At 25.9% G+C, this 14499-nt stretch overlaps 1 protein-coding gene across 1 annotated transcript; it reads left to right on the top strand.

Moving 5' to 3' along the window:
- The first annotated feature begins 4223 nt into the window (after window positions 1-4223).
- Window positions 4224-14000, top strand: LOC100568832. Its single transcript, XM_003244599.4, has 2 exons — window positions 4224-4323; window positions 11577-14000. The coding sequence occupies exon 2, from the start codon at window positions 11578-11580 to the stop codon at window positions 13423-13425; it is 1848 nt and encodes a 615-aa protein (XP_003244647.1). The 5' UTR covers window positions 4224-4323; window position 11577; the 3' UTR covers window positions 13426-14000.
- Window positions 14001-14499: the final 499 nt, after the last annotated feature.

Genomic DNA, 14499 nt, shown 5'->3' with positions numbered 1-14499 from the left:
GTGTCTGGTAAATTATTAAAATTATGAGGTACCTGTGCATTTTGTGTGCTATTAATAATATATTATTATAATTTATTCATGTAACCAAATGTGTAACTAAATATATTAAAATCGACGTTTCTACTACCTCATCAGTCTCGGATCCGTGGTGGTCGGTGCCTTTTCAGTGTCCGACCGTAAGGGTGACCTTACCAGTTACTACATACCTACAACCTACTACAAGTTACAACATTTTATAATTCATAATAGAAAATAGTTAGTTTTTAGAATCTTGTTTCTTTTTTCTATAGACTTCTATTAGTTCTTATATGGTCTTTCTGGATCTAACACCTGTGATTCTTGATAACAACTAGTTTATATTAAATTTATTATCATAGTAAAATAATATATTATAACTGTAAGATATTTAATATCTATATCTAGGGTATATAGAGTATAGACTATCCTAAAATGTGTGTTGCCCGGCGTATTATATAGGCAAAATAGGTACATGTAAACCCGGGCATGGTGAAACGAAGACGTGAAATAAAAAAGGTGGGTAAGTGTATGTCGCTCTGCTGTACAGTATGTTACAAGTGGGTCACTGTTTAATGGATAGTATTAAATTTGAATTCAATGATATAATATCACTGTATAAGAAAAACGATTCTGAGCGAAGACGGTTTGTCAGTCTAGGTATTAGACATACCTATTATAGGTAGGTATACTTATCTATAGTATTAAAAAAAAATTGACCTATAATAGGTATTAATAATAAATTCCAAATTAATCATATCACAATATCCATCAGGTTTTTTTTTTTATTATATTAATAAAGTGTTACTGACAACAAGGTCATCTAACTTATTGATACAAAGACAAATTTTTAACATGCAAATAGTTGTTATAAATAAATAAGTAAATACAATAAAATACAGTTATTTACATAGATGAATAGCTAGATATTAAAATGTGACATCGTAATAATTAGTTAATCTAGGTGTATAATTTTTTTTTTTTTTAAATATCTATATACATATATTATTGACGTTGAGAAAGGGCATCATGAAGACGTCCGCGCTTGAGACATCGGAGGGTAGGCTTGTCGTTGAGTTTGAAATATATTGCACTTTTGGCGTTGTTTAGTTGGCCAAAGAAGTTGACTGAGAGATTCTGTATGTAGGATTTAACCATCGGGAGTCTGAAGTCTGTGTGAAGTGCTTCGTTTCTGACGAACCAGGCGCGTTGGATATTATGCGTAAAATCTTGGACTGGAAGACTGGAATTTTATTTATGTGAGTTTTGGCACAGTATCCCCAGATAGGGGCAGCATAGAGTATTAATGGTCGTAGAATTTGCTTATAAAGAAGCATGGAGCATTTCCAGCTTAGGGCGGTTTGACGGTTGATTAAGGGATAAAGAATTTTAAGTCATTGGTGGCCTTGTTGAAGTTTCGAAGAAATGTGAGGGTTCCAGGTTAATTTTTTGTCTAAGATAACTCTTAAATATTTTATTGTTGGAGACCAGGATATGTTGTCGCCATTAAGTACTAGAGAGGGAGGGTTATTGGGACGACGAAGTGTAAATAATACTGCCGTACTTTTTGAGGGGTTTATGATTATTTTCCATTTTTTCACCCAGCATTTTATTTTGTTTAAGTGGCTCTGTATATTTTCAGTGACAATGTGGTAACGCGTCAGGTAACGCGTTATACCTCAACAACAAACCGTGGTACTATCATAGATATATAATATAGTATACTTTAGAAGTTTCAAGTACCCACGAATAATATACAATCACAACAAAATAACTAAAATAGTTATTCCAGGTTTTTTAATATGTAATTTCGTCCAAATTTGAACTTAAAATGACTATAAAAATAAACTGTGCTAACGTATTTCTTAGAATTTTTGGTAACAATTAAATATTTACGTGAAATCTTGTTTTAAATTTTCAATCCTTAGATAAAAAAGTTGAACATTTTATAAAATTTCAACTACAAATTAATTATTCAATTTAATTTTGATAAATTTTGTCGAAATTTCACCTTCAAATGCTTATAAAAAATAATTGAGCCTATGTATTTTTAATATTTTTCAACTGCTATTGTAACAATGTATCAGGAGCCTTGTATGCATTTTTTACACTTTTTGGCCCAATAGATAAAACTTTATTGATATTTATAGAAAAAAAACTAAAAAAATTGAAAACTTACAATGTCCGTAAACAGCTCAAAAAGAGTCAAATTATTTTCAAAATTTTATCGTATATATAAAATGCTAATATAAACATTCATTGAAATTTTCAAGCTTCTACAGTCATTCGTTTTTTAATTACAACAAAATAAGAAAATCGTCTCATGAGAAATCGAGCAAATATCAAATGTTGTAAAAATATGAATTTCAAACGCTCATAAAAATTTAATTTGAGTTTCTTATAGACATTTTTTTTTTGATAAGGGTAGATTATCCTATAAGGAAACTTGTATCACGTTTTAAAATCTTAGTTCTAAAAAGAAACATTTTTTACGAATTATAAACTCAACATAATTAGGTAATTTTCGTGATTTTTCCATATTTTGTCAATTTTTGAACTTTAAATGCTAATAAAAAAAAACTGTGACTAAGGATTTTTAATATTTTTCAAATGTCATTGTAACAATATAGTAGGAGCCTTGTATTAAATTTGCAAGTATTTTTACTCAACAAATAAAGTTTTATTGACATTCATAGAAAAAAAAACTAATTAAATTGGAAACTGGAATTGTCCGTAAACAGCTCAAAACAAACCAAAATATTTTGAAAAATTTATCATGTATGGAAAATGGAAATATAAACAACCAGTGAAAATTTCATGTATCTACAGTCATTCGTTTTAAAGTTACACCAAAAACCAAAATCAATTTTCTCGAAAACAGATTTTGCGTAAAAATTCCCGTTTTTCCTTAATTTTTCTTTTGTTTTTCACGGCGCTTTTGAAAACTATTGGAAAAATTTTACTTTTGACCCCCCAAAGTACCAACTAGATTCACTTTCCTATCAGAAAAGGTACTGTTGAAGAAAATCCAAGCACTTTTACTGTCCTAAAAGGTGATGACAGACACAAATAAAAAAAACACACACACATTGTAAAATCAATACATTCATCGCTCCGCTCAGAATCAAAAAAATATAAATTTAAAATATAAACATAATATTTATGATTCATACATTTTCTTCCAGGTGGAAAATATCGAATATTTTTTTTGATTTATGATCTACCATAATAATTGTTATTATATCAATTATTTAAATTATATTATTAATGTCAGTTTATATTTTACACTAGAAATTATATTGCCAAAAAATACCAATAACCATGTAAATATTGTAAATGATTTAAAAAATATAAAATTCAGAAAATAATTCTACTTATTATTGTCAATAAAAGTACATCACATTATATATCAATTAATACGATTTTATTGTATTATTAATTTTATTGTACTTACGCGTTTTATCGTTATGATTGTGTTGTATGATTACCGTTAACACGTTACGTATTTTTTCTACTGATACAGTAAAATAAATAAATAATTTTCATTAAACTTAATCCAATAATCAATAATTAAATGAAAACAAATCATAAATAATAACTAACCCATATCTCTTCAAACATCATCATCATCTCAACATCCTCGACATCCTTAAATGTCCGTAGAAATAACCAAAGGCTAACATTTCACACAGGAAAACGGGAAAACGAAGCGGCCCACTTTGTGTATTACGTTGATATAGATTAAATGATACCAAATCAAAATGAAATATAATATAAGCTTAAAAATAATTTCATTGATAATAATCCATACGATTTAGAAATACAGGAATAGGTAGGTATATATAATAATTATAAGTACTCTACTCTACTCGTTATTCGGGACAAAAAACGTATTTATCGCAGTTTGAATTGTAAATCGATATTGGAGCTATTCATTTGAATTCTATCTAATTAATTTCACATTATTGTAAAATGCTAATATAGCTAGTAGGTACCTACTAACTACATACCTATATACCATAACATGGGTACCTGCCTGTGAAACGATGGTTGCCAATCACGCACAGACATTTTTGTCTAAATTGTCCCAGGAATGTCGATTCACCACTAAAATATCGTCCAACCAAATTAAATGTGAATTTAATTGTTCGTATGCTGTACACCATTAAACCATTAATATATGTATAAATATACCTGATAGCAATTTAATATCTTTAATAGCTGAGCATTCGAACGAGCAGTCGAACAGTTCCAGACCACAGCTCATAGGAATACCACTTGTCCAGGCATATTGATTTTATTCTTCAAGTAAGTAAATTATTGTTTTATTTTATAGTATCGTAAATCTACAGTTATTAATATTTATTATAGTACTATGTAATATCACTCGACACGTACATTTATTAGATTAAACTTTTATTCAAATGTCATAAATAATGTCGTTTAATATATTATTATCGACTAACATTTATTCGATTTTATTGACATTTTTAGTTATAGCTTATGTGCATTTCAGATTTAAAATTTTTGCCCAATATAATAAATAACATACACTATTTAAGTAAATTTTATAATAGATTTGTATATTTAATACCAATTGATCGATTAGTCTTTCAAAGACGTTTGCAATTATTCATATAGATAACTGAAATATAATCGGTACTTACTCAATAATAAATTGTATAAACTATTTAAAATATATTAGGTATGAAGAAATTAAAAAAGATTTATATATTTTTTTTTAAATAAAATTTTTTTTTTCTTTTTTTGAAAAAAAAAATAATAAAAATGTTCAATTAATAGATTCAGAAACTAAGATAACCTAAGCATACAATACACAACATTTAAAATGTGATTATTTTTAACCAAATTTAATTATATCTTAAACTAATTTCCCAAATTCTTGTTTTACAGAATGAATTAAAATAAATATTTGTTTATTTATTGTTAATGTTACAAGGCAATTTCTTTGGTATGATATAGGAATAAAGTTTTTTTTTCATCAATTGAAGTAAGTTGATCTGTCAAAATTATAAAATATGACCAACTTTTGAGAAATTTATCAGTTATTAAACAACTAAAAAATAGTTTCATATATTCATATGACGTTAACATGATATTTATATGTTATATCAATACACCTTACTATAGCCGTAAAAACAAATATAAAACTATATTTAGTTTTAAAACATTCATTTTTAAATAACACATAGCTGTTCTTAATATTATTAATGCAGAGTTTAAGTGTTTTTGGACCAAAAAAAAAAAAATACATAAATATAATTGCTTATAATATAGGTATTTTGAAATCGTAACGTATAGACGTGTATATATATATTTTACAGTTTAATAATACTATAGTAATGTAACTGTATCTATCTCAAATTCAATTTTAGATGATTTTAATATCAATCCGTAATAATCATAATTGAAAATAATTTAATTAAGTACATTTAAATATCTTATAAATAAATGAAAAAAAATTAAAATATAATTTAGATACCTATATAAATAGCCAGTGACCAGTAGGTACAGATAATTTACAATTGCAAGATATAATGCAAGATATAATTGAATATACTTGAAATGTAATATATATAATTTTAATACATTTTGAAAATAACTAAATTATAATTTTATAGACAATATTTAATACCTACCAATAAAAGTAAACATTTGAAGTACCAATTCGTCCTGCAGTAAATGTATTTTAAATCATTAAATTAATGTCTTTATTCTATAAATAAGAAATAAGAATGAATGTGTACCTATTCCATGTGTACAGTTATTTAGATCAATTGTGAAGCTATGTTTATTTATGTTATACATATAGTTCTCAAATACGCCATCAATATAACTTAAGTACGTTGAAAAGTATTTAAAAATATATCAAAATAATGTCTGTTAGTGTATTTAAAAGTTATTCACATTTAAAAAAAATAAATCAAAAGCCCCAATGCAAGACAGTAGGTTATTGTTCTAAAATTGAAATCAATAATAAAATCATCGCATTTGAACATCAATTCATTCTGTCCTCTGGGGGTAGACTGCTGTTTATTATAGTGTTTACTGTTTATTCGATGTTACGATTTTTTAGATTTTAAGTGCTGATAAAAATAATATTCCTATATATTCAAAATATATCGAGTATCATAATGAATATAATGATACGATAGTAAATAATATAAATTTCTAAAACTAAAAACATTGCCTAACTCAACCCAAATAAATTAAACATTTAAGATTTTATAGGAAGTTTGACCATCATAATTCAAAGTAGTAAATTAGTGTTCAAACGGCAAGCCTTTAAATTAAAAATTACATATTAGGCATAATAATATAGTTAAAACCTGGAGTTATTTTTTATTATTTTTGTTAGTACATAAAATGTTAAATGACTATGAGAATGATATTATAACTAGGAAAATAAAAGGCAGGATCTCGCTTTCTGTATTTAAATCAAAATTATTATTTTCCTCCGAAATGCATAAACTAAAAATGTATTGTGGTAAATGATAAAATAAATACATTTAATACGCTTATATTATTATTAAGCAAGCATTCATGGTACATATTATTTTTAAAATAAATATATACGTATAGATCAAAATATTTTATAACAATTATTTTTATATGTTTTATTTGAGAATAAAATTAATTTATTTTTAATATATAAAATTTATATTTTCTTATTTTTCCACATAGATAGGTATATAAAATATTAATTTAACGAAATAAAACCCACTAATCTTACTATTTGTATGTAACTTGACTTAAATTTTTATTTGATTGTACTCTATATTGGTTTTGCTATATAGTTTATTATTAAAATCTTTAAAAAAAAAACAAATATAATTTACACCGATATATTAATATATTATAATACAGGTAAATACTAATACTATAATATTATTAATATGCGAAAATTAATTAAAATGTCTGTAAACAGCTCAAGCAGAATCAAAATATTTTGATAATTTTAACAAGTTTAAAAAACGATACAATAAACATTTGGTGTGAATTTAAAGTGTCTACTGTAATTTTTTTAGAGTAACCTACCTAAAAAACCTAAATTGATTTTGCGTAAAAATTCTCATTTTTCCATAATTTTAGTTTTTTGTTTGCGCTTTTGCGCTTTTGGAAACTACTAAAAATTTGCACCAACTAAAGCACTGAATTAGAATTAGATTCCATTTTCCACCGGAAAAGATACTGAAGTTGAAAATCAAAGCATTATTATGACTAGGTACTTTTCGTGTACATGTTAATAAATTGTTAATAAATTGTTAATCTTATTTATGTTATCATTTTATATCTCTATATGTTGAGTAGAACCGCGGTTGTACTGTGGTACGTCCCCGAATTATATTATACCTGCTGTTTTTTCAGGGTTATGTTCTTGTTTTGTTTTATATACACATGTACATTTTATTCATTGTCATTACAACAAAAATACAGTCCGCTGATGCCGTTGCAAAAGCACATTTTTTTCACAACTATCATGCATTAATATTTTTTACATAGTTGCCCAACACAGACACATAACATTTTTAAGAAAAACACATACGTCATTATTGTAAAATTCATCGCCACACTCAGAATATAAAAATCTTATTAAAATATGCTATTATGTAAATCATTTTTTATAATATATTACTAAATACCTACTATAAATAATCTACAGTTAAAAATAATATTATACCTAACATAAAATTAATTTTTTAGATTAAGATTGTATGTACGCATTTTCTGAATCACCCAAGTAGCTGGTAACCATATTTATAAAAAAAAACATTAAACTTATTACTTTTGTATATTACATATATAAAATAAATAAATTATTAATGGATAATGTGGACTGAAATAACATTTTATTTTTTGGTAAGAAGGCATATTTTCTTTTAACGAAATGAGTTCCAAAGAACTGCAATGTCTAATATTATTTATTTCGAATTAATTAGGTACCAATATCGATTTTGTCAACACAACTTAGGTCTTCCATGCATTTCTCCAGTTTTGATCAAAATTTGAAGTAGTAATAAATGCTGATAAATACTTTACTTAGACTCCCCCAATGAAGAGTTAAGTTAATTAAGAGTCAATTTTACGAATTTTTTTTTTTCAATTTTGGGTTACTGTTTTTTGGAAATCCAGTAAAAAGGAACACCAAAATGAAAAAAAAATTAGTTACTTTCCTCTTCATTGGAGGAGTCGACCTAAAGGCTATAGGTTTTAATGTTTTATCATAGTTTAAATCTTTGGGCTATGAATTCAGTATATAAAGTAAAAATTAAATCATATTTAAAAAAACTTAATCTTAGCAGTGCTCAGTTAACCCAAAAAGTCCCAATTTATCTTAAAACGAGGAAAGGCTATACCTACTTAATTTCTTCATTGATTTTCAGTTTTTGAATGTTCATAGACCATAATTAATTGTGGAAAATGTAAAAAGTAACTTCTTGCCTCATTAATTTATATAATATGGTCACATGACATTTTAGTAGCTTTTCTTTCCAAGAAACAGAAACGAGACAAGCAATAACACATCTAAAATAATATATTAAGCTAAAAAAACTTACCCTCGTAAAACTAATAAGTATATTTCTTGGTTAGAGAAAGGTGTAATATATTTTGTAACAGTATACTAAAATATTATATTTTCATTTATTTACTATTATATTAATTAGCGTTCAAATATTATGTTACGTATGTATAGGTAATAAACACCCATTTAATTATTAATTTTACAACAAAAATTATTTAATTAAGTTAATTTTATTTATAACTTATTTTTAATTAAAAGGGTTTCTGTTAAATTCAAAACCAATAACTATTATATAATAAAGGTGCACAATTAAGTCATTTAAAAATATAGAACAAATATAATTCTGGTTTAAACTTATATTAATTGTTTCAAATATTCATAAAATACGTTGACATTTTATTTTATATGATTAATAAAATAGTTTTTATTACATTTTAATTTCATGTGTGTGTGTGTATAATATGTAGAGACAGCCTACAAATTCCTAAATTCTAAAATATGGCAAAACAAATTTTTTTTTAAATCCAAGGAAGTCACTTTCCTGTATTGTTGGTGCCGAGTGTAGTTGTGTTACATTAAGTAGGTCGCTGTAATAAATGTGTTGAATTTAAATTAAATTATACCTATATTACGAATATATTAATGCTATATGGATAATACGAAAAATCACTCAGTGGTGACGGACTGTTTATATTTCTAAAGATTTCTTTTATTTCTTTTGTTATTTATTAATATTTAACTATACCTTTTATTAAATTTTTAAGTTAATAAAAATATACGTAGATAATGTTTAATGTTAAAAAAATTTTCAAATTAAAACAAAATAACTAAAATCTAAATTTTTTCTTTAAATATCAAATTTGTCAACATTTGAACTCAAAATGTGTTTAGAAAAAATTTTACATGTTTCGTGTTTTTAAATGTTAAGTTACTGTAAATCAACTTATGAAGAACTTTATTACTTATTTAGTTATGTAGTTATTATCAAAATTTTTTATTTTTTAAACTATTAAAATTAGCTTAGGCAATACTTATTCTTAAGCATCGATTATGGTTACGAGAATTAGTAATTACAGTGTTGAAATTTTATTACATTTTTAAAAACAAAATAATTTGAAAAATGTTGTGATTTTAATTGAGTTGTATCTATGCGTTTTCAATATTTTTAAATTACTATAAGCACAATACTTATGTGGAATATTTTTAAAGTTTTTGACCGAGCACATGATTTTTTATCAACATTAATAGAAAAAGGGTCTAAATTTTCTAATGTTTCAAAAGCTCAAAAAGAGCCAAAATATTATGAAAACTATATTTTGTATGAAAAATTCTAATATAAATATTTGTCGAACGTTTCAAGCATCTACGATTATTAGTTTTAGACTTTTAGTATAACAACAAAATAACAAAATCGTTTTGTCAAAAATGAATTGTTTGTGTTTTTCCATAATTCCCCCACCTTTTAAGTTACAATTAGATCCAATTTTTAGCAGAAACCTCTCTCGAAGTAGAAAATTAAAACATTTTACCGCTTTAAGAGATGACATAAACATTAAAATAAGACGCTCAATAATAAAAAATCCAAAAGGTACATAATTTATTGCTCCACTTAGTCTAAAATAATTAAAAATACTTTCAATATTTTAAGTAGATTTGGTCTTAAAAATGTGGTATAATATCTTCCATTCTATTTGCTAAGCATGTTAAGTGTACTAAATGTTTTTTTAAACCTTTTTCTGCATTTACCATATTTACTTAAAAGTTAAAACCACGCCAGATCCAAAAAAAGTAGAACACTGACGTGTTTTAATTATCTTAAGTCAATTTGGCAATAGTTGAATTATATGGATTTTCTAAGATTTCAGTATTAAAATAAAGTATTATTTTATTAAATTATTTAAGTACTTCCAAATATTTCCAATAATGACATAATGGCTATCAACATTAGTCGAGACATCCATTATTGTAATCCTGAAATTAGTTTATTTCCAACATAATATCAAATATGGTTGAATTGTATTGATTCAAATTTCAAATAACATAATATTGTTGAACAACATGTATCCGTAGTATTCATTATTCAATCATATAAATTTTAGATTCTAAAATATAAATTAAAAATAAAATCTCCGAATGATTGTCGGATAGATGTGTCGTAGATCTAAATTTAATTATAAATACTTAGGTTTGTTGTTTCCTCATATTTTCTCCATTTAATGTGAATACCTCGTATACATATATGTATTCTTTTTTCGGTTTATGTTTTTTTTTTTCCAATAGGTAATAAATATTTTTTTTACAGTTTCACACATATTATTATGTATATTACACAAACTTTACAAAAAGACATTCACCACTAAGATAATTTAGTTCCCAGACTCATTATCAAAATGAAGTATTCGACTTCCTAATAGTTCTTAAAAAAATATGATTTAACTTCCTACTTATTAAAATTAAAATAAATATATTTACCATCGTCAATCCCATACGAATTTTGTCTCACTACAAACTATAGTTTTATGATTATTATATATAGTTAACACGCGTAGATTCACAATGTCAATCTTATTTTTTATATACAGAGTGAACAGAAGGCCTCTACATACACTAAGTTAGATTATCTGATTATACAATAAAATATATGGAAAATAAAAATCTCAAAAATATTATTATAATATGTTTATAATGATAATTCATCTAACTTTTAGGCAATCACTTAGTTGTGGAAACAGAATACATATCAATAAAAATAAAAATCTATAAAATCTAAATGTTTTAAAAAAATAATAAAAAACAAAATAAATATTATGTAATTACCTATGTGGTTCATTAAATAAATATTTTAAAACTAAACGTATTTATTATTTGTATGAATATCTAATATATTTTTATCAATAGAAAATTCTAGGTACCTTCTATTGGAATATTATCTATTATAAATTATATTTTAACAATTTAAAATTGTTTTTTTTATTTAATTTTAATTTATTTTTAAAATTAGTTTTTTCTATTTCAGGATGAATTCAATGCGATTACTAATACTTCTGACTTTCATTTTATATGAAACACAGAGTGCTCCAAGTATAAAACCTTTAAAGTTTTTAAAGTCTTTAATATCAAAACATTTGCCATCAACTACTGAACAGCCACTTTCGGAAGAAGAAATATACCCCGCATATAAATGTGAATCTGTCGAAGAGGGTGCCATTGATGATTCAGTTATTGAGTGGAACCGCCAAGTATTTTTAGTAAATGAAAAACCTATTTTGATAGAAGTTGGAAATGTTGGACAAATTCAAAAAGAAAATCATGATGAAGACCTCACTGTTAGTCCAGAAATTAGTCCCGAAGTGAACTGTGAAGGAAATGCTGAAATAAATCCCGAAGTAAATCTTGAAGTAAACCCTGAAGGACATTTTGAGGAAAATCCTAAATTTAGTCCAGAAGAAGAACACAAAAATGCATACGAAAAAGATTTAAACACACAATGGTTATTGGGTGAGAATACAAGTGAAAAACTACCAGAAATAAATGTTGGTACGCCTTCAATCAAAGATAAAATCATTAATAAAATCAACATCATCAAATCGAAGTTGAAATTTAAGAATCGTCTAGTCATACCAATTACTGAATTGGTTGAAGACAACAAGAATAATGTTGAATTTACTTCCGTAAACCCAATCACCACAATGGAACCCATAACTACCGGAAACCCCACTACTGTGCAACACATCTCTACTATACAACCTGTTACCACAGGACATCAATACACCACAACTGTGCAACCGTTTACTTCCACACATCCGGCAATTTCAGCACAGTACACCACTACTGTAAAACCTGAAGGTTATGTACCCGACGTACAAGTAAATTATGGCATCGAATCTCAAGAACCAATCGTTACTATTCCCACTCAAAATCAAATGCCTTTACAACCACAACAAATCTACTACTCAGACTTATATTATCCACCATGGCTTACTAACTGCCCACCACCTCTATCCCATCAAATTTGTTACCGCCAAAACAATTATTACGCACAAAGCCCCAAATTTACCAATACATTGAACACAAATCAATTTAACCTCGAAAACACACCATATAATACACCTGAATACCAAAACCAAAAAAATAACAATGGTTTGACCAAAGTGATAAACTATATCAAGATCGACGCAACCCAACAAGTGAATCCGATTAAACCAAATCAAGATCAACAGTGGGTTCATTATACTTATGAAAATCCAAAACATATTAATCAAAATCCTATATCTTATTATTATAATTCTCCGACAGCCAACCCTGAACCACAGCCAGAAATTATATTTCCTAGCTCCAATGGTGTTGACCCCTCGTCAACCATGCAACCGATCGTTGTGTATACCGTTGATGCCAGTGCACTACCGATTAACCAATTAGATCAAACACAACCAAAATACAATTTGGACCAGCTCTTGGGACCCGCAAAAGTGAATTCCAATGTTGAAGGTTCCCGTTATCCGTTGAGGGGAGATATTCAATTCGGTGAAGATGTGAACCCCAATATTAATTACGATCAACCAGAAGGAGATAATTCCGAATACACGTTGAAGGAACGTAGAAACGTAGGTCACTACAATAGTGATAGTAAGCTGGCTAAACCAGTATTTGAACGAGCTGAAACCCTAACTTCAGCTAATAAAATCGAAATGTCTACAGTTACTGAAACTAAAACACCGATCACTAAAATCGAAACACCAATCGCCAACATTGAGAAACCTGTGCACAAAATTGAAAACCCTGACGTCAAAAATGAAACACCTTCCGTCACTTCAACAGAAACACCACATCTTGAATCCAACGACTTCAACACAGGTGTTGAATAATATAACTTATAAATTCCAAAATTAAAGTGATTTAATCATTGAATTCACCATATTATGTAAATTATTTTATTTATTCTGATACAATACTCATTTGAAAAAAATTATGTACGAAGTTATATTCATTAAACTATTTTTCATCTAAACGTTTTCAAGATTAAAGTAGGTTAGCTTTAAATATTTTTATTTAAGCAAGTCAGGCTTATTTACAATTATGATGTATTTTATGTATAATTATATTATATAGTAAATACAATCCTCAGTTTAAAATAGGCGCCAGATTGAAATGCCTCACACAATAGAAACACATAATAAGCCAATTTTTATGAACAATTGTTATCGTACGTGAAAATCCTCTAAAAATTCGTTACAGTCTGGCTGATTGTAAATAGGCTATTTAAATTATTAAATTATATATGTACCTATATGTTCTTTTTACATTGTAAAATAAAAATTACAATTTTTCGTTCAATATATTTGAAATAATTAAGTCTGTCCGTTCCAAAAAAGTATGTTTAGATGCATGAAAAAATTGTTTACCATTCATTTATGACATTTTATTATAACCACTGTAATGTTCTAACGCATTGTATACAAAATAAAGTATTTATATCTATTTATTTTACATCACTTATACATTATATTCTTAAATATATATTTATTTATTATATTCTAATAAACCACAAATATTTTTGTAGACCTAAAAAAAATTTTTTTTCTTATCATATTGTATTAGTTATTATATCAGTTTAACTCAGAATAAGTTTATATTAGATTTTTAATAAACTACTTAAATATATTTTAAAATGTTTTTAAATTATTTTTTAAATATAATGTATGTGTATTGAAAATTTAAATGGCGGAATATCAATCTCAATCAAGTAAATACATTTGAGATAAATTATTCAAAATATTTAATAACTTTATAAATAAGTTACATTTTATATCTAAAATTTAAAATTCGATATTAATTTGGTAATTTTTTCTTTCTTTCTTTGTACATTTTAAAATTAATAATAATTAGTTTACAGCCAGTAAAATGGAATATAAGGTAATAACCATACCTAATTATTATAT

This window comes from Acyrthosiphon pisum, chromosome A1 (genome assembly GCF_005508785.2).
Source record: "Acyrthosiphon pisum isolate AL4f chromosome A1, pea_aphid_22Mar2018_4r6ur, whole genome shotgun sequence".
NCBI classification, from domain to species: Eukaryota; Metazoa; Arthropoda; class Insecta; order Hemiptera; family Aphididae; genus Acyrthosiphon; species Acyrthosiphon pisum.
Note: the sequence above shows the minus strand (reverse complement) of the source record. Positions and strands in the feature narration are given on the sequence as shown.

Coding starts and splice junctions, on each gene's coding strand:
- LOC100568832 (XM_003244599.4), top strand. CDS start 11,578: ATGAATTCAATGCGATTACTAATACTTCTGACTTTCATTTTATATGAA.